The sequence below is a fragment of the Myotis myotis genome, unplaced genomic scaffold (genome assembly GCF_014108235.1).
Source record: "Myotis myotis isolate mMyoMyo1 unplaced genomic scaffold, mMyoMyo1.p scaffold_m19_p_1, whole genome shotgun sequence".
Classification (NCBI taxonomy): domain Eukaryota; kingdom Metazoa; phylum Chordata; class Mammalia; order Chiroptera; family Vespertilionidae; genus Myotis; species Myotis myotis.
In genome coordinates, this window is record NW_023416313.1 from 182,171,311 (window position 1) to 182,197,426 (window position 26,116).

Below are 26,116 nucleotides of genomic sequence, written 5' to 3' on the forward strand. Positions count from 1 at the left end.
CCTCTGAGCTTACAGCCTGGGTGGGGGTGGAGGCCCAGTTCGAGCTTTCCCTCCCCAGGGAGAAGTGGGCCCCAGAGAGTGCAGGAGCTTTTAGAAGCCCCTCACTGACATGCAAACACAGCGTGAACCAGCAGCACTCTCGGAGTCCAGGGAAACAGCCCGCAGCACGTGGGCTGGTCCCTGCAGGGCGGTGGCTGCTGGGCGGTGGCCATGCTGTGTTCCTTTCAGAGCGTCCTATGGGGACCAGCTTTAACCCTAGTGAGTTTCCTGGGCCGAGGTTGACGGCGGGCCTGTACGTGTGGGTCACCGCAGTCAGGAGAGACCCACTTGACAGCCCCAGCCTTGTCAGATTCTGCACCGGGACGCTGCTGTCCAGGGGCAGGCCCCGCACTGTGTTCATTCAGCTTAGAACGCTCAGTCAGGGCCGGGCGTCATTCAGAGAAGCAGGTCACGGTCTCTGCTGCCACTGGACTCGCAACCCACTTGGGAAGCTAAGAGGTCCCCTAAAGAGACAGCGTATAACCAGGCACCTGCCCAGGAGTCGGCGCCGGAGCCAGAGTGCGGTTTGGATTGAGGGGTTGCCATTTGGAGGACAGAGATGGGCAAGGCTGAAGCAAGTCAACAGCCTCCCTCGAGGGTGGTCTTCAACCGGAACTCGAAGGAGGGGGTAAAGCCAGCCTGGCCGAGGTTCTAGAAACAGACATTTCAGACTTCGGAGTGGGATGGTGTGAACAGGGGTGGGAATGAGGTAACAATCGGGTGGGGAGCCTGAGGTGGGAGGCGGAGGACAGTGGGACCAGGAGCTGTGTCCTTGCTTGGAGGCCCATGATTCCTCCAGCGCTGCTACCGGCACAGGGTGCGAATGTGCGAGAGTTTGCAAAAAAATCTCTCTCCAAGTGTGGAGGCCAGTTAATAACCCCTTTCCTTCTGATTCTCAGAAACCCCACCCCCTGGCTACCTGAGTGAAGATGGAGAAACCAGTGACCACCAGATGAACCACAGCATGGATGCAGGTCAGAGTCCTGCAGGGGTGCGCTCCGAACCCTGAACCCCGAGTGCCTGCCCTCCTTTCCCTCCCTCCCTCTCTCCTGCCCTCTTTCTCTCTCCAACCCTCCCTCCACGCCTCTATCCAGTATTTGTAGAACAGCCACTCATCCAGGGGCTGGGGATAGAGGAGGAGCCTGAGCAGCCCACAGCTGGTGGGGAGCCTGACAAGACAGGGAGCAGTTACTGTGCATCTTTATGCTCCCTGATGGAAGTCGCCACAAGGCATCAGGGGCACAGAGAGGGCCCCTAATCCAGCTTAGAGGGGAAGTGCTGGGGCGGAGCAGTACCTTGCAGTATAGGTTTTTCTTCAGTTGAGTCTTAGAGCGATGTAGGTCTCAGCCAAGTCGTTCTGCCAGGCAAAGGGTGTGCCAGACAGAGTCATGGGGCACGAGCGGGAGAGCCTGGTGCATTCTTGGGACAGTAAACAGTCAGTGTGACCTACTCCTCCAGAATGGGGAGATGCAGGAGGGCACGCCCCTCAAGGCTTCACGTGTGGCCGGGAGCTGACGGGGAGCCACTGCAGGCTTTCAGCAGGGGCTGTGCCTCAGTGCCATGTTGCTGGCCATGGGGTGGGCTCCATCACCAGGAATAGTTCCAGAGCCTGAGTGGAGGGAAGGTCTTTGCCGCTGGCCAGTGGAGGCAGGCCCCCGGAGCATCTGTTTTTGTGTGGTGACCAAATGTGATATGTGTTCCTATTGTGAGGGACCCACCCCAGCTGTCTCCAGCCACATCTCCAGATGTTCCCATGTCATTTATTATGGGACCAAATGGGCTCCAAACCAGTGGTTTCTGGAGTTGAACCCCAGCTGCCACATGGAATGTGCGGTTGGGTGAGGAGGAGGGAGCCAAGCAGATGTTCCGTTCCGATGATGGCGGGCATGCCTTGTGCCCACAGCGCCGCTAGACAAAACATAGCCACCTGCCTTGCGCACAGCCCAAAAGAGAGTATGCGATTCCTGAAAGATGGACGAAAGCAACTCACATGTCCACTGGAAACGTAGTTGCTTGATACCCAGCCTGGGCATCGTGTCACTTTGGGGTTTAGCACCTCCCCACACACACCCCCTGGGTGAGTGGCTAACAGTGTGAACCCAGTGGAATGCATTGAAGACCTTCCTGTACTCGATGCCAAGTGGCCATGGCAAGCTTGCAGCCATTAAATGCTGGCATGGGAAGCCGGCCAGCTAAACAGCATCTCTCCAGATGCTACATTTCTCCTCACTCTCCCTTCCCTCTTCCCTCCTTGCTGCTCTCATGTTTGTGGAATGATTACTGTTACAAAAGAAAACAGACCAAAGGAGAGGGTCTGTATATGGGCTGTGCAGCTGCCATTCCGCCCCCTCCTGACCCACCTCGCCACCCCACTTTCTTTGTCCCCTCTCCCTCCTTCTTGTCCTCCTCCCATAAATGTACTTGCAGGGCCCTGTTGTGAACACTAGTGATTTATCGAAAGTGGACACGGGGCTTTGTGGACCCTAGCCAGCCTGTGGTGAGCGGGTGGGGCCTCCTATTTATTCTCCCTTCTTCACTCAAAGTTGTCCATTTGGAAACCAGTCCAGTTGCTCATGGACAGCTGAGATGTGGCGGCTGGAGCCCGAGGATCACCTGGTCCGGTCCTGGGTCTTCCCTAATACACAAGTCTGCTCAGAGCAGTGAGAAGGTTCCGTAGCCTTCCTGGGTCTACATGAGCCGCCACAGAACAGGAAGCCGGCCTTTACTGAGCGCCTACTATGTACCACTCACGGGGAAGGCAGTTTCACATGCACGCTCTCCCTTCGTTTCTACAGATCACACAGTAGATGGTGTGATTTCCCTTATGCCTGAGGGGGAGGGTCAGGGCTCAGCGAGGTTAAAACTCTTTAGCCAAGTCCCACAGCTAATGCCTGGCGGCATGGCTGGGCCCCTGATTCGGAAGCTCTGCTTCTTCCGGGCTCTCCCACATCCCAGTGGATTGGGTGCTGGGGGAGAAAAAGAAACCCAGGCGAGAGCAGGAACAACCCCCGTGAACAGGGGGCATATGTATGCAGACTGGCAGATTTCAGGGAGGAGCCAGCCCCACTAGGCTGTTAATAAGTGAACAACTCTCCGTCGCCCGGCGGTGCAGGGACAGAGGAGGGACGTGCCAGTGTGCCCTGTGGAAAGGCACTCACTTGTTTTTTTTGGAAGGTCGATGCCCTATGGTTGTTTTTCTTCCTGGGGCTGAGGGATGGAGAGAGGGTCAGAAAGTAGGAAGAATTGTGTAGGTTTGGACTTTTGCCACGTACAGCATTGTGTCTTATATAAAATGTCAGTCTGGTCGCTGAGCTGTGGGATTTCTGAGGCAGCTTGGTGAGTTTTCTGAAACCTGGGGAAATGGTTGGAATGGTATTTCCAGGTGCCTGAGCCACTGAGAGCAGTGACTGGTGATGTCTGGGTGGTCACAGGCCCCACCTGTGTGGGACAGCTGGCCTTCACTGCCTGGGGCTTTGAGGAGCTGGGGAGGGGGCCTTTGCTGCCCTCTCTTACTTTCTTGGGGGCACAGTTCACAGGGCAGGAGGGGGTGGTGTAGGGTCTGTTCCCTAGTTGGGAACTCGGCACCCCTGAGCTGTGGGTCCTGGGGAAGAGCAGCACCCTGTCAGTCGTGGCTGAGACCCCCAGGTCATCCGCTCATCCATGTTCCACAGATGATGTCCCCTGGGCCCCGTGGAGGGCAAGGACGGTCCAGGATGTGGCGATAGGCCTTCTCCTGGGCCTTGGAGGGTCAGCCCGGGGTTTCTTTCTGCTGGCCACCCAGCTGCCCACCTTGATGTCAGGAATTGGGTTCTCCAGCCAAGAGTCTTTTATGAAATCTCACGCCTGTGTCTCACCTCGCAGGTTCTCCAAACCTATCCCCGAACCCGATGTCCCCAGCACACAGTAACTTGGGTAAGTGTCTGCTCGTCTGTGTGACTGTCTCCCCTCTAGCTGCAGCCCTGGCAGGTGGCCGGTGTGAGGAGGGGGTCCTGAAGGTGAGGCTCCACCCCAACCCCCCACATGGGCCAGCTCAGCCTGTTGGGTTTCCGGTTACAGGGATTCTGGGGTCACCCACAGAACGGGAAACCTGAGAACAGCGGTGTCAGGAAAGGCCACTCTGTGCCGGGTTGTGTTTCCCCCGTGATGCTGAGACGTGAGTGAGTGAAAATTCCCCAAACCTCGTGCCCAGGAGCCGAGGGTCTGTGGTCAGCCAAGCGTGCGTGCGTGGTTGGATGGAAAGCCATGGGCGGCCGACTCCAGCCCCCAGCTTTCATAGAGGTTTCAGATGCACTTCTTTGGATTCTGTCTGAGCATTTCATCTTACAGTGATGTCATTAGTATTTAAAACGGACACATATAAGGAACCTGAGAAAAAAAAGCAAAATTGCCCACAATCTCTCCACCCCAAACCACTGTTTTTGCTTTATCACAGTCCTTCTGATGTTTGTGGGCCGAACATAGATATTTGTGCCTTGCCACGGTGATCACAGTGCATATCCATTTTTTATTTTTTTTCTCCTCTTTGTGCTTTTGGTAAACACATTTCCATATGTTGGTGCCTCGTTGATCATTTTGCATCAGCTCCTGATGTTTGGAGCAGCTGGACCATCATTTTCACACTTTCCCTCAGCCTGTGGACTTCTGGGTCCATTTTTCTGAGATTTGCTTTTCTACCCCAGGGAAGACCTCAGCTCTAGTGTGGGGCCTGCTGAAGGGCTCAAAGCAAATGAAACATCCATTCCACTTTTATTGAAGGGAATGCTTTATGTGCTGGCCTGGCAGCTTTAGAAAAATGTGAGTTTGATTTTGTTTTGGCCTTCATTGCTGGGGCTTAATGTGTGGCTCAGGAAAAGAAATAGGTAATACCCACGCTTGGTGAATCGGAGGGGATTGGCCTGTCTTCTGTTTTCAGGCCTTGATTGATAGCATCAGGTGAAGAAAACCATCCCCTGGAACAGTGAGAGAGGCTTGAGAGCCCTGTAATGTGGGCTGACCCGTGGGCAGTGTGAGATGGGACTTTGAGATCTGTCTTAACATCTTGGTAAAATAATATCACTGTGAGTGTTGGGCTTTGGAGAGGGAAGGTCACGTTTGATGGGAGAGGACTGTTTGAATTATTTAAAAAACAGACTCTGCGGGCTAGAAGCCACGCTCACACTCGAGAAATGAAAGGTCATGATTGTGAATTGGACTCTGGGCTTTGGCCTTTGAGGTGACCCCACCCCGTGACCCCGGCAGCACTTCCTCTCCTAGACTCTGGAGCAGGCTCACCTTGGAGACCTCGCTGCCTGACTCAAGATGCAGACGGGCAGTTGTCACTTGCTGTGAACTCCTATCTGCCTTGTGTGGACTAGGATGACAGGATGGTTCTCGAACGTGGACCCAAGGCAGAGTGTCCTATTGACGCATCCCTTCCTCCCCTCTAGCTGCAGCCCTGGCAGGTGGCCGGTGTGAGGAGGGGGTCCTGAAGGCAGGTGGGGATGGCCCTTTTCTGAGGGTTGAGCATTCTTAGGTCATTTCTCCCAAAGGTAGGAACAGGTCTCGAGCTGGGAAAGCAAAGAGTGGGTGCCACTCTGCTGGGAAGGTCTGAACTGGGGGACGAGTCAGTTGACGAGTCAGGGTTAGGACTCATGGTGAGACACAATGCTGACAGGCTTGGCTTTCTCTCAAGCCCTCACACCCCCACCTTCATCCATTTAAAACTATCGGCTTCATTCCACCCGTAAAATCTCGTGGATTCCTGGCCTCAGAGCTGGAAGGGAGGAAATGATGGTGATGACAATGGCAAACATTTCTTGAGAACTTACTATTTCCTGTGTCACTCATTGTTCCAGGCCAGTCTTCATAACAACTGTCTAAGGTAGTGGTTTGGTAGTTTTTCATTTCACAGGTTAGGAAAGCAAGGGGCAGGCTGCTTGGCTAACTTGTCCCAGGTCACACAGCTAGTAAGTGGGGAAGCTGGCTTTGAACTCAGGCCTCGGGACCCAGAGCACGTGCTCCCGTCTGCAGCAGGGCACTGCCTTGCTGGGGCATTTAGACTAGTTTCCCTCGTCCCACCACCTTACTCAGAAGACCCAGGCTCAAGAAGGGCATTTATTAACTTACAGTCAGGGACAAATGTCAGGTTGAAGACTGTGTCCCCTGGGTGGGAACCTGCCCACTTGCACCTGTTTCTTCCTTACTCATTCCCCAGGCACTTCTTGCCCAGTGGCTGTGTGCCCATCCAGGTTGGGGGGATTTGAAGAGGACTCATAGACCCTGCCCTCTATGTGCTTACAGCCTTGCTGGGATAAATAAGACAGGACTGTGCATAAGTATAAAACAAGAAGTAGGTGCAGATGAAGTACCCTGAGAGGTCACAGGAGGTAGTGGTGGTATTCCAGTGGGTACAGGCTTGCCAGTATCTCCTATGTATGAACTCATTTCGTCAGCACTGGCTGAGTTCCCAGGATGTACTGACACTGGTGGTCCAGAGCTGGGGATGACACTTAGGAATCAAAGTCTGGCAGAGTGGCTGGAGGTGTCCGTGTCCACCTGGGAGGCATTGTGCCAGATGCCAAGGGAGCAAGCACAGAGGAGGGAGGAACGATATATGCCAAGGAAGAAGGTGCCGGATGAGATGGGAAGACCTCAGAGCTGTGGCGACACATGTGAGCTGGACCCTGAGGACACACAAGTAGGATGCCATGAGGAGGAAAGGAGGGAAGGACATTGCAGGTGGACGGAATGGCATGAAAGGGCCGGTTGAGCTCCAAGGACAAGCTGGTGGACAGCCTTTTCCAAAGTGGGGTCAGGAGACAGGATTTTGTCATCAAGTTTGGAAAGCCTGCACTCCCCTCATGGGGCCCCAAGGCACTGGCATAGTAAAGCCTCCGAGAAGTCCTGCAGGAAGGAGGCCTGTTTGATCAGCATCGCTCCCTCGGACCTGACCGCTATTCCATCCCTTTTGTCTTATAATCCCATTTACCGCCCAGAGACGGCACTTTGGAAACACTGACGAAGGTTCGGCTGAAGTTGTAGGAGTGGTTGAATTCAGTGACCCAGCTCAAGAAGGAGAGAGAGAGGGGGGCCCCTTGTGGGAGGGACAGGGTTGAGGAAGAGGCTGAGGGTCAGGTGCAGGATGGGCCACAGCAGCCAGAGGGATGGGAGATGCCAGGGAGGTCCCACAGAGATGCAAAATGAGATTAAGAAGAGACCCAGAGTTTGACATCAGGAGTTCAAGGGCATCCTTTAGAGAGCAGGTGTGGGGAGGGGTGGTGGCGGAAGTTGGTCGGAAATGGGCTGAAGGGCAAATAAAGGGCGAGGGCGAGGAGGGAGCCCTCAGCGGCAGCCTCTGGGTTCCTTCTTCCGGCCCCTATACCAGTGGCAGCCTCTGGGTTCCTTCTTCCGGCCCCTATACCAGACGGTAAGTCCCAAACGGTAGGGTGATGGCAGGCACACAGCAAGTGCTTCCTAAAGAAAGATGGGGACATCTCAGGACATCTCGTTATTTCTTGTGAATAAATTATTACACAAAAAGAAATAAGACATAGGCTATCTGGCTCCTTCATTTCCTCCCCACTCCAGGCGAAAGGTTGGGCCTCCGGCCACCAGGTGACTCACGGGAGCTCCAGTGTGTGACTGAGAGCCAGCTCAGCCTCCCGCCAGAGGCTGCGGAGACCCCGGGGCTGTGTTTTCTGTGTTTTCGGGGTGTGAGCAGGTGATGTTCCTGTTATTTCGCACTGTGCTGCCTGAGTCACCTGGAATTTCCTAAGCACCTAAGGCAGAAGGATTGGGGCAGTTGGAGAGGAAGGAGGAAGGAGGAGGGAGGTGGGGAGAAAGGAAATGATAACGATCTGGATCCTGCTGGTGAGTAAGTTGTTTTCTGCTTCTAAGTGAGACATTGGGGATGGGCCTTGACCTAGGGAAGCAGGGTACCAGGGAGTGCCCAGGGCAGCAGCTGAGTGAGTTTAAGGAGGTAAAAGTTCCTCAGAGCGCCTGGGGCAGAGGCGCCTTCCTCTCCTGCCAGGAGAAGGGCTGGGGGCAGGGCAGCAGGACCCCCGGGGCCCTGACAGAGGATTTGGGTCCAGTTGCAGCCCTTCCTGCTGCTGCACATGGCCTTTCCCTCAGGGGAGTCAGAGGAGCTCAATGGCAGGAAGTCAGCTGCCCGCCCTGCCCTCACACTTCCGAGGGTCCCGCTCTGAGACTTTGCCATGGTTCCTGGTCTGGGCGAGCTGGCGCTAGGCTGACTGCGCGGGGTTCCTTCTGTGTACACTCTGGTGTGTGGCCCTCATCTTCAGTGAGATGGGCTGGAATGGGTGCCCCAGAGGCGGGGACCCAGATGGCCCGGGTCTGCAGGAATAACGCTGAGGTGCGCAGGTAGCTCAGACACAAGGGGCCCATCCTGCAGGGAGGGGTCAGGCAATGCTCCACAGCTTCGGGAGCTTGGCTCTGACAGTCGGGGCTGGGCACCCAGGTAGAGGGAACAGCAGGAGAGAGGGCAGCCTGAAGGCAGGTGGGGATGGCCGTGGGGAGCCTCCTGGCCTGAGGTGGAGCTGCTTCACCCTGAGGAGCGGGCGCCCAGAGGAAGCCAGCCATTCAGGTTCGCCCTTTGGCCTTGCAGTGTCGTGCTCCTGGCCTTGCCGGCTCCCTGCTTTCGATTTATAGTAGAAAGTTAATTTCCCCTCTGGCCTCCCCCTTCCTTTACCGGATTTGGATTTCTTGCACATGTTTTTAATAGGGATCCCTTAATCCAAGTGTTGCCTTCTGGGTTTTATTCTGTTTTCTTTTCCTTAAACAAAACAGAAAGTCTATGCCAGTTTGGAATAGGGCTCAAAACTGAAGCCAGCCCATGTGTAAGACTGGCAGGGGGCCAGTCATGAATTAAGTGCCCCATGCCACTCGAGAAGTCTGGCCGACATCACACTGGTAGGGGCAGGGGGCCGAGCACGGCTGGAGCTGGAGGTTCCTGCGTCTCTGACGCCTCTGCTCCAGGAACAGAGATTAGCACCGACTCAGCAGTTTGGCCGCGAGCAGGGAAGGCCCTGGGCACACTCCGTCACCTCCCATTCCAGGTGTGCCAAGCCCTTGGCCTAGAGATGCAGAGCCATGCTCCACTGGGGCGAGGCATCTCACCAGACTACAGGGTCATCCTCCCAGAGTAGCCTTTGGATGGGGTGTCTTCAGGTTCCTTTGAAGAAGCAACCTTATGTAAAATCCTTTCTGCATTTGTTGGGAAACTCGAAAACCAGGGCTGGCTGGCTTGATTGAAGTGGGGGAGGGGTTACCCCCTTGATGGACTTCTTTTAAGATTTTGTGCTAAGACAAGCGTTGTTTCCCCCTGCAGAACTAGTAAGAATTCTGTCCACCAACCAGAGAATTGTAGCATATTCTCCCTTTTTGCCTTGTCTGCTAGGAAGCTCAGAGCCCCGGTGAGGGTTCTTTCAGTAGCTATCATTCTATGGTTATGCCATGTATAGCCTTCTCTTTTCTAGGGTCCTGACTCTTTGTTTCTTTTGTACATAACCATGATGTGGATACGTCTTTAGGTGGGAAAGAAATGAGGGCGTATGCGAGGTTTAAAAATGAAGTGCCATTCAAGGCAGAGCTTGGCGGTGGTGTTCTTACTTTGGGTCTGCTGCTCCTCTTGCAGAAGTGCCTTGAGGAGCAGCTGAGAGGTGTTGGGGGAAGGAGAGAGGTGGAAGGCATGGCGGGCTTTGAATTATTTGCAGAGAGTAATAAATGTGTGGCTGGGGGTGCTGTGTGGTTCGGAATGCAGGTCAACGCGTCTACACAGCCCTCTCTGAAATGGCTGCTTCCAGACCGTCTCGGCCTGAATGCACTGCGCCTTCAAACTAGCATCTCCTTAATTATGTGTCAGGCTCCTGTGTCCAGCGTTTTCCACAACACTGTCCAGTGTGTGTCTGCAAGTTGCAGAGACGTTTGGATAAGGACTCCGATCTGCTTGGGAGGACCTCTTGGGCCAGGTCCCTAAGCCCCTCTCTGGTTGAGACATCTTGAATCCATACTTCCCCAGAGTGAGGTTCCAGCTCCATGTCACCGGACGGTTGGCCCGGTGGCTTTTGGTAGGTGGGCTATGTCAGTGTCCCTGGGTACCTCGCTGTCTGTCTTCCGCTTGGACTAAGCCCTGGAGTGCTGGAGAGGGATTTATAACTTGGGGAGAGGACTCTTTCTGTTCTGCACTTTGCTGGGCAACCAGGGCCAGCCCAGATCAGCCACAGCTGCACCTTCAGGCCCACTCCTGCCAGAAGCACAGTGACCTAGCTGGTCTGCTTTAGCTGTCCTCTAGCGCACTGCAGATACTCTAGACTGGGAAACTGAGGCCAGAGAGGGAAGTCACGTCCCCCATCCGCAAGGGCACACAGCAAGATCAGCAGAGCCTGCCTGCAGGCCGTGGTGGCCGGCGGCCCTTCCCCAATACCTCTGGCCCTGACATGTTGCCCGACCACTTGGAAGGCTTGAATTGCACTTGGGTTTATTTATTTTTTAAGGTTTCCAAAGCAACACGGCTCACATTTAGTGACCACATCGTTTAGAATATAGCTTATCTCACTGGAATGTGGAAGCATCCCACAAAGCCTGAGCCGGAAGTGGCTCAGCTCCACTTGGGGCGCACAAGCCACAGGTCACTCCCGCCTCATCATGCCCCGTCCACTGAGGAGCTTAGATCTCCTGCCTTCCTTCCCTTCCCTCCCTGCCCCCTGGGAAGAGAGGAAAGGGGCAAAGCGTCCTCTTGTGATGGAGGTCAGAACAGGAACAGGATGTTCTCAAGTTCAAATAATCAAAGTTGTAATTGTACACACCATTTCTCGAGTGTTTGATGCGAGCTCCGCACTTCTTAGGAGTTGTCTCCGCCCCTCCATAAACAGGGCTTGGTGGTGGAAAAGATTCTCCGCTCAGGTGGCTGGGGCGGGGGATCTGGAAGCTGGAACTCGGAGTGGGAATGGTTTGCTCAGCCACACGGCTAGTCCGTGCCAGAGCAGAGAGAGAACTCGGGTCCACCTGGGTTTAAAGCTGGCGCTCCATGACCTGGTTGACAGCCAGGACAATCGTTTTTAACCAGTGGCTTTTTGTCCCCTAGAAGACAGCTTGCAATGTCTGGGGGCATTTCTTGTTGCCACAGCTTGGGAGGGTGAGATGGATGGGCGCTACTGGCGTCTCGTGGATAGAGACCAGGGGTGCTGCTAACCATCCTGTAATGCCCAGAGTCTCCCTCTCCCCTAGACAAAGAAGTATCTGGTCCAACCTGTCAACAGTGCCGCAGCTGAGTGACTGATCTGGGCGTCCTAACTCTCCGGCTGGCACGCTCTGGGTGTGTGTTGAGTGCAGGCACGGATGTCCATTACCGATCCGTACCTCCCATGCGTGGACACAGCCTCTGCCCTTAGAAGGGAACGTGGGCACAGACCCCAGGAGATGAGGGCCACTTGGCCCTGCAGGGGGCACCCAGGCCCCTCTCAGAACAGCTTCTGGTTTCTCTCTCTCGGGCTTTACACGCTTTCAAAGGTCTGGTGAGCAGAGGGTCCTGCGGGTACTCGCCCCAGGAAGTTGCCTGGCAGATGGTGAGCAGAGGTCTCAGGCCTGTGCTGAGACTTGGCCTGGCCCACTCACCAGCTCCCATGGGACACACCCAGGTCGCCAGGCTCCAAATATATGTCAGAGCCAGAGTGAGTGATCAAGCTGGGGGTCTGAGATGGGGGCCGGGGAGAATGAGCAGGGGCTCCCTGATCCTCCAGCCACGCAGGCAGAGAGCAGGATGTGGGGAGCTCGGCCTCCTGGCCAGCAGAGCAAGAAGTGCAGAGAGGCAGCTGGAAGGGGTGGGACTGGAGACATGATGTAAGTGAGGAGTGACAAGTGCCGGCCAGTGCAGAGAGGTGAGAGGTGATACCGGGTGGGCAGGAGGAGGACAGGGGCGGCTAGGGAGCCCAGAATGGCTGGAGGTGACAGGAAGGCTAGGGGTCATGTGGGATCACATGAGGGGAAACTGCTATTTCAGGGGTTCCGGACTCTTCTGAGAAAGAGAACCAACACCTCACAAGACAGCAGTTTTGCTCTGAGGAGCCCTGAATTGGGACTAGAGACTGATAACTAGGTCAAACTCAGAACTTCTTTCAGGCGCGTTTGTGTCTGAGCCACTCCAGGAGGTGGCATCTGGAGGCATCCAGAGGTAGTTTCCAGAATGAGAGCCGTGGGCAGGCCTGCTCTGCAGACAGCGCCAGGTGCCCTGTGGTCGCCGACCCTGTGCACAGCACAGGGCCCCCTGGGTTGCGTTGCTTCAAGGCTGGGACGCTGCTGCTTGACAGGTTAGGCGCTTGCCTGAGCACAGGCAGAGCCAAAGGCAGAAAGCCCTTTGGGGGGCAGAGGTCAGCATGGGTTACGTAAGGGACTTGGAAGAAAGGCCGGGAAGTGGCCATGTCGGCGCAGTGAGCGCACGGGGCCTGGCCCAGCACCTCCTTGAAGACTGCTTCACCCCAAGGCCAGGCCAGGCAGGACAGGCCCTGAGAACTAAAACTAAAGGGGCTGGTGGGAACGTCTCCTAACACCTGAGTATTGAGGCCATGGGATCCTGCAAGTTTTAGACAATAAAAGGCATGAGGGCGGGATGGTAATGCCCTCTGAGAGGTAGAGAAACAGTCTTCTGGAGCATCCGGGGGACCCCACTGACCCGCAGCCTGGCCTGTCTCCCAGACCTGCAGCCCGTCACCTACTGCGAGCCAGCCTTCTGGTGCTCCATCTCCTACTACGAGCTGAACCAGCGTGTCGGGGAGACATTCCACGCCTCGCAGCCCTCCATGACAGTGGATGGCTTCACCGACCCCTCCAACTCGGAGCGCTTCTGCCTCGGGCTGCTCTCCAACGTCAACAGGAACGCCGCCGTGGAGCTCACGCGGAGGCACATTGGTAAGAGCAAGGGAAGGGGCTGCCAGTTCCCCCCTCTCCCACCCCTGGCCCCAGTGCAGCCTCCGTGCTGGGCCTCCTGCTAGGGACTGGGGAGAGGACTCTGCCCCATCCCCACCCTCCCATTTTGTATTGTCTCGTTTAGGGACCAGAAAGGTAGAGTTCAGGTTGCTTGGTCATTCTCACTCACGGACACAGACGGATCGTTTCTGAACATTTGAAAGCCACAGAGGAAAACACTTCACTTAAGGGGACAAGAAAGGGGAATCTGTACGAAAAGCAACGTATGCGGTTCTCTCTTTTTTTAAAAAAGGGGAGAATGATGATTTTTATTTTTATTTTTTTAAATATATTTTATTGATTTTTTACAGAGAGAAAGGGAGAGGGATAGAGAGTTAGAAACATCGATGAGAGAGAAACATCCATCAGCTGCCTCCTGCACACTCCCTACTGGGGATGTGCCCGCAACCCAGGTACATGCCCTTGGCCAGAATCGAACCTGGGACCCTTGAGTCCACAGGCTGACGCTCTATCCACTGAGCCAAACCGGTTAGGACACATATGTGGTTCTCTTAATAACTATGCACTTAAACGACTGATGGGTGGATAGGTGGGTAGTCCGTCTTGGAGGTGTGATCTTTTGTTTGTTAATTTCGTACATGATGATGATTATTTTAGAAACTTAGAGTATGAACTGCCCACTGCTGGGACACCACTGCTGCTGGTGTTCTGCCTTCCAACACCCAAAACACAGGACAAGATTACCTAGGTTAGGCACGATGAAGCCTCGATATTTATCACTTGGTTTGCTCATAAAATGATCACACTAAGGATATTCATAATTCTGTGACCCAGAGTCACGTAGAAAGGCCGTGGAAATGGAGGCAAGTGGCCCGCTGGCCACGAGTTTGACGTGCTTGGCACTGTAGTGGGTGCAGGGGGGGATTCTCTGGCAGCATCCGTAGCCCCCAGGGCTGGTCAAGGGGCTCCAGGGCAAAGCCGGAAACTGGGCAGGGCAGCGGGGTCAGGCCCACGTGGACCAGAGCACCGCTGCTCGTGTGTGTGTGAGATCTTGGGCGTTAACAGGTGAAGAGAGGCTTTTGAGGTCGAGAGAAGAAAAGTTTGGAGCCAAGGGTAGACCCGTGTGCTCGTTTTCAAGAATCATCTGCCAGGAAGGGGCAGAGCCCTGCAGGGGCCAGACAGCAAGTGTGACACAGTCCATGACAAACAGCCCCTGCTCTGAGCCCGCGTCCTTCCCAGACAGCCTCCCGTTACTTTACTTTAAAGAAGATACTGATCTTGGGAGTTGCTGATTTCTCTTTATACTTTTCTATATTTTAAATTTTTTAAAAATTACCATAACAAAATATTTTTGTTCTCTTGGTCTGGGGCTCCCCACCTCCACGTCTGCCTCCCACCTTTTTTTTTAATCCTCACACAAGGATATATGTATGTATCCTTTCAGAGAGGAAAGGAGAGGGAGAGAGAGAGATAGAAACATGAATGATGAGAGAAAATCACTGATCAGCTGTCTCCTGTATGCCCCCCAATGGGGATTGAGCCTGCAGCCCAGGCATGTGCCCTGACGGGGAATTGAGCCGTGACCTTCTGGTTCGTAGGTCAACGCTCAACCACTGAGCATACTGGCCGGACCCAAGGATATATTTTTATTGATTTTTGAGAGAGAGAGAGAGAGAGAGAGAGAGAGAGAGAAACATCGATGTGAGAGAGAAGCATTGATCAGTTGCTTCCTGTATGTGTCCCAACCAGGGATTGAACCGACAACATTTTGTGTCCGAGATAGCTACCCGACCAGGACTGCCTCCCACTCTTGATGGACATGCACAGAGGTTCTTCCTTGAGAACCCCAAGTCTGTCCTATAACACTGAACCAGGAAGGAATGGGGAGTGGTGGGGTGGGACAGTAATGGGGTGAGGAGACAGGAGGACCTCCAATGGCCCGTCAGTTCGTAGTCTGGTTTCCATCCCACTTGACGTTGTGCCTGTAGTCTGGCTCCGCTTCCCAGCCTTCGGGGCCTCCTCCCTAGGAGCTGAATGGAGCCCTTCCTTGCAGGAGAGGGGAGCCCCCCTCCCTCCCGGCTGCATGGGGAACTCATTGTCAGAGTGTTTACATAACTGCTTGAATTGCAGAGCCAATTTAAAAATAATTTCTGTCCATCTGGAGTAGATTTAAGAGATGAAGGAGAGGTAAATGATATAAACCTACGGAATGTTCTTGAAAACTGCATTGAGGGGAGAAAGGTATAGTGTGGCAGTAAGTCACCCCTGCTGTGAAGGGCTCCTGGCGTCGGCTACCTCGGCGAGGGAGCTCTGTAGGTTTACTGAACAGATTTCTGAATCTTGGAGCGGAGGGGACTAGTAGCAGAAATCAGATGACGCGTTGCAGGCACTTACTGTGTGGCTCACAGCACCCCTGTGAGGTGGGTGTCATTACTGTCCCACCTTAGCTCAGAGGTTGGAGTAAGTCTCTGAGGTGTGGCTGGTCAGTGGTAGAAGCTGAATTGAGGCTTCCCCCAAGCCCCTCTCTCGTCATCTGCCTCCTCTGGCTTTAGGAACACAGCCTCACCCATCATGCCCCCTCATGTGGGTTAGGTTTGAGCTCTGGGTCCCATGTGCCTGGTGAAGCTGGAAAGAACCAGTCACTTGGAGCCTAGCTCAGTGATGGCGAACCTTTTGAGCTCGGCGTGTCAGCATTTTGAAAAACCCGAACTTAACTCTGGTGCCGTGTCACATAGAGACATTTTTTAATATTTGCAACCATAGTAAAACAAAGATGTATATTTTTGATATTTATTTTATATATTTAAATGCCATTTAACAAAGAAAAATCAACCAAAAAAATGAGTTCGCGTGTCACCTCTGACACGCGTGTCATAGGTTCGCCATCACTGGCCTAGCTGGCTCTGCCCCTGTGTGAGCCCAGCCGGCCCTGGGCCACCGTGTGAGGCCAGGCGCCCTGGTCTGGTCTGACCCGAGTCTCCCTAGGGCGAGGCGTGCGGCTCTACTACATCGGAGGGGAGGTCTTCGCAGAGTGCCTCAGCGACAGCGCCATCTTCGTGCAGTCCCCCAACTGTAACCAGCGCTATGGCTGGCACCCCGCCACCGTCTGCAAGATCCCACCAGGTAATCACACCTCCACACGCCCTTCTTCTGAGTTCCTCTCCCCCATGGCACATGCCTGGGTTGCTGGGGAGGTTGCTGTTTTCCTGATATTTGCTCCTCCTCGTGGTTGGCATGGCCAACCTGCAGGTGCTCCATCTGGGTTTTCTCTGAGCCTTACCTTCTTACAGCGCCCTCCCTGGCCCTCTAGGGAGCAGACACAGCATCGGACGGACCTGCCTTTGACCCGTGGGTACCTGCTCAGTGCCCTGTGTGTGTGGACGCTCAGGCAGTCTCCTTCCTTCCTCCCTTCCTTCCACAAAAGGTGGTGCTACAGGGGACAGAGGGTGCAGGGCCCTGCTGCCGCCTCCACAGACCTTACACACCAGCGGAGTGTGCAGAGCAGCACGGAGAAGGTGCTCTTGGATTCGGGAGGACAAGCATTTAACTGTGGGGTGGATCAGGGACCCCCTCGTGGAGGAGAAGCATAGGCACAGGGCGACGAGGGGTGAGGATGGGGAGGGGTTCCAGGCTGAGGGGACAATACGGCGAGGGCCTGAGGGGGTGGAGGGCAGGCACGCAGGGGCAGCACTCTGGCTGGAGGCGAGGCCATGTAGAAGACAGGGGAAATGTTTAGAAAGCATGAGGGGACCCAGCCATGGAAGGACATAAAAGTTTTGCTTTTATTCTGGGGAACTGCTGAGGGTTTTCTTTCTTTTTTTTTTAAAAAAAAATGTTTTTATTGGTTTCAGAGAGGAAGGGAGAGGGGAGAGAAATAGAAACATCAATGATGAGAGAGAATCACTGATTGGCTGCCTCCTGCATGCCCCCTACTGGGGATGGAGCCTGCAACCTGGTCTGGTGTGACCCACGGGCATGTGCCCTTGACTGGAATCAAACCCGAGACCCTTCAGTCCACAGGCTGACTCTCTATCCATTGAGCCAAACCAGCTAGGGCGTGTTGAGGGTTTTCTGCATAGGGCTGATGAATCCCACCTGTACTCCAGGAAAGGGTGGCTTGGACAGGGCCAGGCCTGGGAAGCAAGACCAGGCAGGAGGGCGATCCCAGCTAAGTTCCCTATTAGAACACAGGCAGATGGCCCAGCCAAAGCCCACTTTTCACGGGGTATACAGTATAGCCACGGGGCACACAGCTGGTGTGGCCCTGTGACCAGCTGGTGTGGCCCCGGTCAGGCCGAGGACCGTGATGCAGGTGTGTGGCCCCGGTCAGGCCGAGGACCGTGAGGCAGGTGTGTGGCCCCGATCAGGCCGAGGACTGTGAGGCAGGTGTGGCTTGTCTTTTCCTTCCCACTGAGGAGCAGATGAGAGTGGAACCCTGGGTCCTGGGCAAGGCCAACGTCAGAACCCAGATACCCCGAAATGATAAGTGCTCTGTGTTCCCAGAACGTTGTGTGGTTGTGCCTACAGAGTCCATTTATATCTCTGCTGTTAGTCTTCCCCAGGTATTCTGGCTCTTCAGGTGAGGAGGCATATTGAGGAGACCAGTTCAGAGAGGTTAAGCCACCTGCCCAAAGTGCACAGCTAGTAAGTGGCTGAGCCAGGTGAACCCCGGACTGACTGTGTGACTCCCGAGCCTCATGCTCCTCTGTTTGGCTCAGCTCGTCTGGAGCCCACTTTGGCCCTACCTCCCTGCGCTCCCCCTGGAGAAAACTAGAAGAGGAAGCCGGGTTGCATTCCTGGCATGCTGCCCACTCCCTTCCCCAGCCTTCCCCCCTTCTGTTCGGTGAGGGCTGAGTTGGCTGTGGTGGTGTCTGTTCGCTCATAGAATGTCAGCGCTCGCTCAGGGTCCTCTGAGGCCAGCCCCTCATTTTATAAAGGAGACACCCGCTTACAAAGAGAAAGTGACCAGCCCAGAGTCACACAGCGAGATTCGGAGCCTCCTGTTGGCCCATTGGTCGGTGTCACCTCAGCTCACCTCTCGGGCATCTCCAGCATGTGCTTTTGTCTTTATTTTTTCTGGGGAACACATTCCTGGCACTCGGGTGGCAGGACTTCAAACAAGAGATTTGTTATAAACTTTATTTGTGCCTGTCTCTAGTTTTACTGCCTGGAGAGTTAGACACACACCTTCACTTTGCTGTGAATGTCACCCCAACCCAGCCTGGTGCCCAGAGGCCAAAAAGGGGCCCAGGTCGCTCCCTCCCTCCTGGCCCCAACATGAGGTGGACTCAGAGGAGCTGGCGGGAGGCACCTTGGGACCCTGGGATGAGTTCTGTGATGGGATGGCAGGCGTAGCTTTCCGCTGGCCTGTCTCTGCCCCACATGCAGGCGTAGCTTTCCGTTGGCCTGTCTCTGCCCCACTCACTCTGTCGAATGACAAGGGGTCATTTTTCCCCAGGCGGTCGGCCAAACCCCACGCAGCCGTGGGCTTTCTGGCTCGGGTCCCTTGTCTCTCTGTTCCCTTAGCCCAGGGCAGGCCCACCTCTCCAAACCCTCTCCCTTGTTCTTGGTGGCCCACTGTACTGCCTTCCCCAGTGTTCCCCACAGCTCTGGTAGCTGAAGCTTGCAGGCCAGTGTTTAATTCTCCCCCTCACCTATGCCAGCGGTACCCCCATGGAGGTGGCATGGCTTCAGGGCAGGGTGCCGAGCGTGGAGGAGGTGTGAGTTGGGACCTTCCGGGTGACCCAGGGGTGGTCTTAGCCAGGAGCGGAGCACCGGACACGCCCGGCCTTCGTCCTCAGGAGCACCGTTTTTGTTCTGTTGGCAGGATGCAACCTGAAGATCTTTAACAACCAGGAGTTTGCTGCCCTCCTGGCTCAGTCGGTCAACCAGGGCTTCGAGGCTGTCTACCAGCTGACACGCATGTGCACCATTCGCATGAGCTTCGTCAAAGGCTGGGGAGCAGAGTACAGGTCAGCACTGGGGGGGGCGCGTGTCTGAGGGCCCAAGGACAGCAGGGGGCTCCACACAGCAGAGCACGGCCCCCTCAGAGACGACCCAGGCCAGCCCTCGCTCAAAGAACAGAGGCAGGGATCCGAGAGGCCTCGGCCTGGCAGGCTGATAAGGAAGAGCTGAGCAGTGCTGGCACAGGGCCTCAGACACGTGCTCTGTGCCACCTCACACTACCCTGGGCGGGACACTGCATCACCCTGCTATGTGTGTGTGTGGGGGGGGGGGGGGGCGGGGGGTGGTGGCGGAGCTGAGGCCCAGGGACGGAAAGTGACTGCCCAAAGCCACATCGTTCATGGAAAGGCTGAACCTAGGACCTAGGTGGTACCCTCTTGGCTTCCTTGTTCATTTCGGGCAGATGGGTCTAGCATGACCTGCTCCACGGAGTCACCTTTTCATCTCCTCGTTCCTTACAGCCTCTGTGGCTCCATCTCTGACTTGGGTGACCCTGAGCACCTGGAACATTAAATAACTGAGAAGCAGGGGAGGAGGAGGAGATGTGGGTAGTCATAGAGGAACAGAGCTGACTTACTCAGAAGAGAAACGGTGTCTCTCGGAATTTCAGATACTGGTTTAACCTAACACTGGTCAGGGCTGCCCTGGTCTGCTCTGAGGCTCTCAGAGCACTCGGGTTTGGGCTTAGAGAATCCAGGCCCTTCTCTTTCACACCTGGACGGGGGCTCCTGAGAGGCAGGGCTGTGGGCCCCTCCTCCTGCTCCAGCCCCCGCTTCCCGCTCGCGCCCCAGCCCAGCCCTGAGGCAGACGCGGAGGTACCCACACATCAGCAGGAGCCAGTGCCTTGCAAGTTACTCTCCCCTTCTCTTCATTTTTCCAGATGTTTGGAATCCATTTTGTTTTGCAGTCATTCTGCACCCAAGCCAAACCCATTTCAGTATTGGCTCCGGGCCACCGTTTATAATGAAATCCAGATGAGCATGACTTATGGAAAGTCAGATTCTCATTAGAGGATTTGGGTCCGTGAAATCTTCCTCTCCCATTTACCGTATTCTAGCTGCTGTTCCCTGTATGCCCCACAGTGCCAGGGAGCACGGCGCCTTGGGCTGTGGGGGTCTCCCTGAGATCCAGGCGTGGCCAACTGAGCAATTAAAGGGGTCAGACCTCAGGAGAACTCTCCACACAGTTTTAATGGCCTGCGATTAGCCCAGGCCCAGAGGCTTAGCCCAAGGGACGTTTTAGCCCACCTTTTAGCCCTGGCTAAATCACTCGGGGACCAAGAGTTGAAAGGTTAGAAAATTAATACACGTATTTTACTGGGGAAGGGAAGTGTTTAAAGATGGGCCCAATGGAAAAGAACCAGAGGGAGGTCCATTTGCTCTTCTTACATCAGACGACAGTCCCGAGGGCCACCCTCAGGCCCCAGGTCAGGCAGGCACCCAGGGTGAGTCTGCAAGCTCATTTCTCGCCCTCCCCTGGGGTGAGGCAAGGCGGGCGGTGCCCTGAGGCCAGCGGCCCTTGACCTGGCGTGGCACCACCGCCCTCAGCTTCAAGTGCTGGGAAGAGGCCCCTTGGTGGCGGAAGCCATTCTCTGGGGGCACTGTGTCACCGCGCTGGACACAGTGCCAGCACACCCCGTCCCGGGCGGCCCACCACGTCACTGCCACCTGGCAGCATCGCAGGGCAGCCTAACTGGTGGGTGCGGCCCCTTCCCAGAACAGCCTTGCCCTCCTCCTGCCTCCTGGGCCAAGGAGAGTAAGGTTTCATCCCTTCTCTGTGAGGTGGCCGAGAGCAGGCCCGGGCCCAGGCCTCTCACCTCCAGCTGGCACGGCGCCGGCCTCAGCAGATAGCCTTTGCTCAGCGGAGGCCTTTGGGAGCGCGCCTGCGGGCTGCGTCACCAACCAGCCTGAGTGTAGACAAAGCGCTTTGGGGAAAAGAAACGTGTGGTGTGCCCTGGTTTTTTCCAGTAATTGTTTCATGGCTCGCTCTGCTGGTAAGATTTTCCAAAATAAGGCCGTAGATGGGAATTATATCAGCACACTGGGAACCGACGGCATGCGGACTCTGTCGGCGCTTTGTAAAAAACACCCCTCAATCAGACAGACACACGTCATCGCGGGCTGCTGGGCCTGGGCCGGGGCTGGACGTGGGCAACTGAGGCGCCCATTCAGGACAGAGGGGACCCGGGGAGACCTTTGTTCAGGCTGAAGGCTGTCAGGGGCCCCTCACAGCCACTGGTGGGCCTCTGGGGTGCCCTGGAATTTGCTTTCCACTTTAACTCTTTAAGGGCCATCTCCTTCCCCATCAGGAGAACCTGATTCACTCAAAGCTCTTCTTGGTCGGAGAGTTGGGCGTAGCAGATTCTGCAAGTTATCGGCACCTCCTCTAGGGTCCTCGGGGTCTAGCAAGCCAGGGTCTAGCTATGACTCTGGGGAGAAGACTGTCACTGAAGCAGCAAAAGGTGTACTTATCTGTGTGTCCTTCTGGACATTATAAACACCTCCCACCCCTTTCCCTTTCCCTATGTCTTGTAGGAGACAGACAGTGACCAGCACCCCCTGCTGGATCGAGCTGCACCTGAATGGGCCTTTGCAGTGGCTTGACAAGGTCCTCACCCAGATGGGCTCCCCAAGCATCCGCTGTTCCAGTGTGTCTTAGAGACAGTGGGTGAAGGGGAGGGCGGGCTTGGGGAAAATGGCCACATAGGAGGTGGAGAAAACTGGAACTCGACTCAACTCACTGTTGTCAAGGAAGAAGACATTTTTCTCCCTCAACCAAAGTGGCACCAACCTGTTCTCCAAAACACAAAAGCAAATCCAGAGATGGATTTTATGAACAGCTGTTTGCTGAACATTTGCCCTCTGGCCCAATTTTGAAGGGCAAGAAATGCCTTCTGCTTTGGTGGCTTGAGCAAACAGGTAGTATGTCACCACCTGCTCCCTGCCCCCGCCCCCTCCTTTCTCGATGACCGCAGTCTGGGATGGCACTGTCCAGCACGCAAAGGCCTGGAGTGTGGAGTTCACCTTGGGTGTTCCAGGTAGGGATGAGCCTGCAGGGGTGTGAGTAAACCCCATGCCCGACCTTCCGGCGCTTTTGACACATGCCTCTTGAGCTGAGCACCGCGAGCCCCAGCACTCCCTCAGCGGACCCTGCACTGGGAACTGGGCCGACTTGGGGTTGGGAGGGGCTTGTGGTCTCCTCCCGCTCAGAGCAAATGGATTGGTGTGAACCAGCATTCAGACCACCAGGGGCAGTGGGGAAAGCTGGTGGGAGCGACCTCTTTCCAAAACGCTCTTAGGTGTTCCTTCTCACTTGGAGCAGTTAGAAGGATCTGCGGAGGCTCAGTGCACACGCAATGTACAGTTCGTCACATTAATCTCAGAGAGATTTGAATTACGTGAAGTGTTCACAGAAAGCAAGAGGTGTTGTGGCGCGATGGCATTGAGGCTACGGCGGCACCACACTGTGTGGGGCCCAGGCGCAAGAGCTCACTTCGTATTCTCGTGCGTTGGGCTACTGTTTATGTAGTCCATTGCATTAATTTAATGAGCTTTATCATGTGCTCTTTGTTTTATACTTAAATCCTGGGCTGGCTCATGGACTGGAAACCAGAGTGGGACCCAGCGACATCTCCCCCACGGTGCAGGTTTTGTTGAAAAGACACCTGCCAGCAGTTTTGGAAGCTGAAATTAACAGAAGCAAATTCACCAGGAGGGAAAACTCTCAGGCCAACATAGGCAAATGAAAGGGCTATTGACATTTTTTTACACCTTTGAAAATTGCAGGCTTGGTGCAAAGAGGTCTGTCATCTTTCCCTTGGGGTATAAGATTATCTAGTTCTCATAGAGGATTACCAGTGACAACTCTAGCAGTTATATTGTGTAATAAGTACTGCTCCCAGTGGCAATTAGTGAGGAAACTATTACGAATTATTTCAACTGTATTATGAATTATTTCAACTGGAAAAAAAAGAGCCCTTTTGCAGAATACAGCAGACAGCATTGCTACTTGCAATTGGTACTTTATTCTTTGCTGCTGTTTTTTATATAAAATGACTTATCCCATATTTTTGCATGAATTTCTACCAGGAAAAATAAAGGGGTTTCCTATGGAAGTCCTGTCTTAATTCCAGGTGAAGGGAAGAAAGTATATACTTTTGGCAGGTTATCCACCTCAAATGTGATGACATTTCTGATGCTACGTGGAGAGGTGGGAGGCTTGCCAGAGCCTTGCCTGCAGGATCCTACGCCTCTGAAGTCCCCAGCCTTGAGGTTTCCAGGTGGGAGCTGCTCACCACGCCTCCTGAGGACACAGGAAGAGACAGACGGGGGAGCAGCACTTGCCAGACCTGTGCTAGTCTCCTCACAGGGCCACTGACAGAACGGAGACAATGCACAGCTCCGCATTCCACCTGAGGGCCAAACACTGTGAAGTTTGTGCCTGGTGTGAAAGGACCTGTGGACCGCTGCTTACCGGTGCAGGAGGCCGTCGGGACGCCTGGATGTGCAGCCGTACTCCCGGTCAGGTCTGACCTGTGGTGCGCATTATTCCACTGTGGCCTCTCCTAAAAGCCATGGGCATTGGTTCCTGAGGACCTGCATTCTCCACCTGCTACACGATCCTGTGAGGGCTTCCTATGGCACCGGCTGTCCTGTAGGTACTTGGCAACTTAGCTTCAGGTACAGCCCAACTTTGGTGATTGAACGGCCATGTTTGGCTATATGTGAATGGTGCCTTAGAACCCTCAATGCTTTGTGTTTTTCCAAAAGCTACTTACTTGGTCCTTTTTCTTTGTAGACTAGACTCCTGTGGGAGGCAACAGAAGGAAAATGCTGGTAAGCCAACCTTTGGCACCACTGAACGCAATCTGGTCTTACCTAGAGCTTAGGACCTGGCCGCTCTGGTCACAGAGGCTGCACAGGTGCTTTGGGGCATGTGTAATAGCAGTGTCCTTTCTTTGTCACAAAACTAGTTATATTTTTTAAGTCCTGTTGTATGAAAGGCATTTATACATTTAACAGCTTTTTTAAAGGACAGCTGAAAGGCGCAAGAGGAAACAAGGGCCGTTCTAGAGGGTGACAGTAGCTGTTAGGTAGCAGTTAAGTGTAGTTGTCCAGGCTCCCCACCAGGTTGCCTTCACCTTGCAGCCCAGAGTAGCTAGCCCTGGGGCGCGGGGCCTCAGCACCTCCCCCAGGAGCCAACTTCTATTCCCTTTCCTCTCCTCCCCCTTCCAAACTTTATTTAGTAACTTCGATCCTTCCAGAGCACACGCAGGGAGCCGCCCAGCGGTTCCGGTTACAGGCCTGTGCTGGAACATCATCTCAGTTGGCCAGCTTCCCTGCGGGCTGTAGAAGACCTGACATTTTGAGACAAGCCGAGAGTCAGGAGCAGGGACTTTGACTCTTAGAACACGTGAGGGCAAGGCTGCTGGCAGACTTTTCCATTGTCCTTATGTTGTCTGTGCTGTATTTTTTTTATCGACCATGATTATTTTTTAAAAATCATTAATGTATTGGAATGAGCTGTAGCACGTATCTTGTGCTTAGTTTTTTTCTTTCTTTCTCCATCTCCCCTCGACTTCCTAGAGTGTGGATGTATTCCAAGGCTAAATGCTTTTACTCAGACCGCAGAAACAGGTTTTCTGTAAGCAGTGTGTGCATGTCATGCATGTATGAGCAGTCGGGAGAAGGCAGCTCTCTGACTTCATCCTTAGCTGCCCTTTCTGAGGCTCCCTGTACGTCTCTGCAAGGGGGGAGCCCCACTAGGCCACTCTGTCTAGTCCTTAAAAGGTGGAGGGAGAGGAATCCGCAAACAGCTCGTGGGACTACTTACTGACCAGGGGCTACCAGTAGCAAGAGAGGGCATGAGTTTAGTTCCGGACCCTGTGCCTTACTGTGTGACTTGAAGTGGCAGAGTTGGGCGTTTTCCCAAAATCTCCATCGATGACTCGAAGTTGTACCATTTTTCTTTGTGTGGCATAAATGTCCCCTTCCAGAATCCCTTCAAGTAACCATCTTCAAAATGTATATCACCCTTTTAAAGAGCATCAGCTACTTCTCAAGTGGTGGGGGGAGGGGGGAGTAGAAAAATTTACATAGAGGACATGGATCAAAAATGAAGATGAGGCATCTCTGGTAGAAGGAAATGACCGGACATCCAGGCAACGCTGCAGAAACAAGCGTGCCTATCATGTAAACTGGATCGAGAACTTCTCAGTGATTCTGTAATTGATTTTATGCTCAAGTAATGTACACTCTTGCATCCTGGTGTTTTCTATTTATATAATAACTATTCAAGACAGACAACTATTTAATTTTCTTGAAGAAAATTGGAAAGGTCTCTCCTCCCAAAGCCAGTGGCTGGGAAGAGCTGGAGGCACAGCCAGTTCTGATGTGGGTTGAGGGCGCAGAGGCTTTTTTTGGCTCAGCGTCCAGACACACCAGCCCAGGCTCGCTAATCATGTCGAGGCGTGTGACAGCAGGCAGCTCTGGCCTCTCCCTGCCTGGGGGTGAGAACTTCACATGGAGGGCGGGAGCCCCTTCTCCAAGACACCTCCACTCACCCTCCTGCAACAAGGCTGTTCAGGTCGGGACTCTTGGAATGGGAATAGAGCATGGACGACGTCGACCACCTTCACTTCTCAGCCAGCCTGGCCTTTTAATACCTTTGTAAAAAGCATGTACGTATTTATAGTGTTTTAGCTTTTTCTAACTTTTGTATCGTAAGAGCAGAGCACCTGGTTAAGCAGTGTACTATTGTACTATTAAAGATTTGCCCCCTCTGTCCTTCTCTTCCCTCTAAGTGCCCTTCTAATAAACTTTTCCTGGAAAAGCTCCTGCACCTGGAGCAGTCTCCTCCTTGCTACCGTGTCCGGGTGGGGAGGGGATTTACAAGGGAATCCAGTGGGGCGCTGGGGACAAATGTCTCTAAGCCCTAATGTCCTTTGACCAAGGATGTGCCACAGCCTCATGTAATGCACCACGGGCCTCACTCCCTCCACAAGGGCCACATGCAGTGCCAGCAGGAGCCCCTGGGTGAAACGTCCCAACCCTGTTGCATCTGCCTTGGCACGCACAGGCCCTACAGCTGCTGTCTCTCCATTGTCACTTTGCAGTCTTTTCCCCTGGACTTAAAGGCCTTTGAAATGATTAGATGCCACCAGACTACTCTTTCCCTAGGCATGGAGACAGTTTTA

The 26,116-nt window shown here is 54.3% G+C and overlaps 1 protein-coding gene across 3 annotated transcripts in view; it reads left to right on the forward strand.

Annotated features, from left to right (window-relative positions):
* The window catches only part of SMAD3 (SMAD family member 3), a 115,709-nt gene extending 89,942 nt beyond the window's left edge, over nt 1-25,767 (forward strand). For 2 of the 3 annotated variants that reach the window (XM_036305635.1, XM_036305646.1), the window contains exons 4-9: nt 939-1,013; nt 3,901-3,951; nt 12,727-12,939; nt 15,943-16,080; nt 18,785-18,929; nt 21,456-25,767. In XM_036305635.1, coding sequence (XP_036161528.1) covers nt 939-1,013; nt 3,901-3,951; nt 12,727-12,939; nt 15,943-16,080; nt 18,785-18,929; nt 21,456-21,579 — 746 coding nt within the window. In that variant the 3' untranslated portion in view covers nt 21,580-25,767. The remainder of the gene's footprint in view (nt 1-938; nt 1,014-3,900; nt 3,952-12,726; nt 12,940-15,942; nt 16,081-18,784; nt 18,930-21,455) is intronic. The other variant, XM_036305641.1, reaches the window with a different exon arrangement.
* The last annotated feature ends 349 nt before the right edge of the window (nt 25,768-26,116 follow it).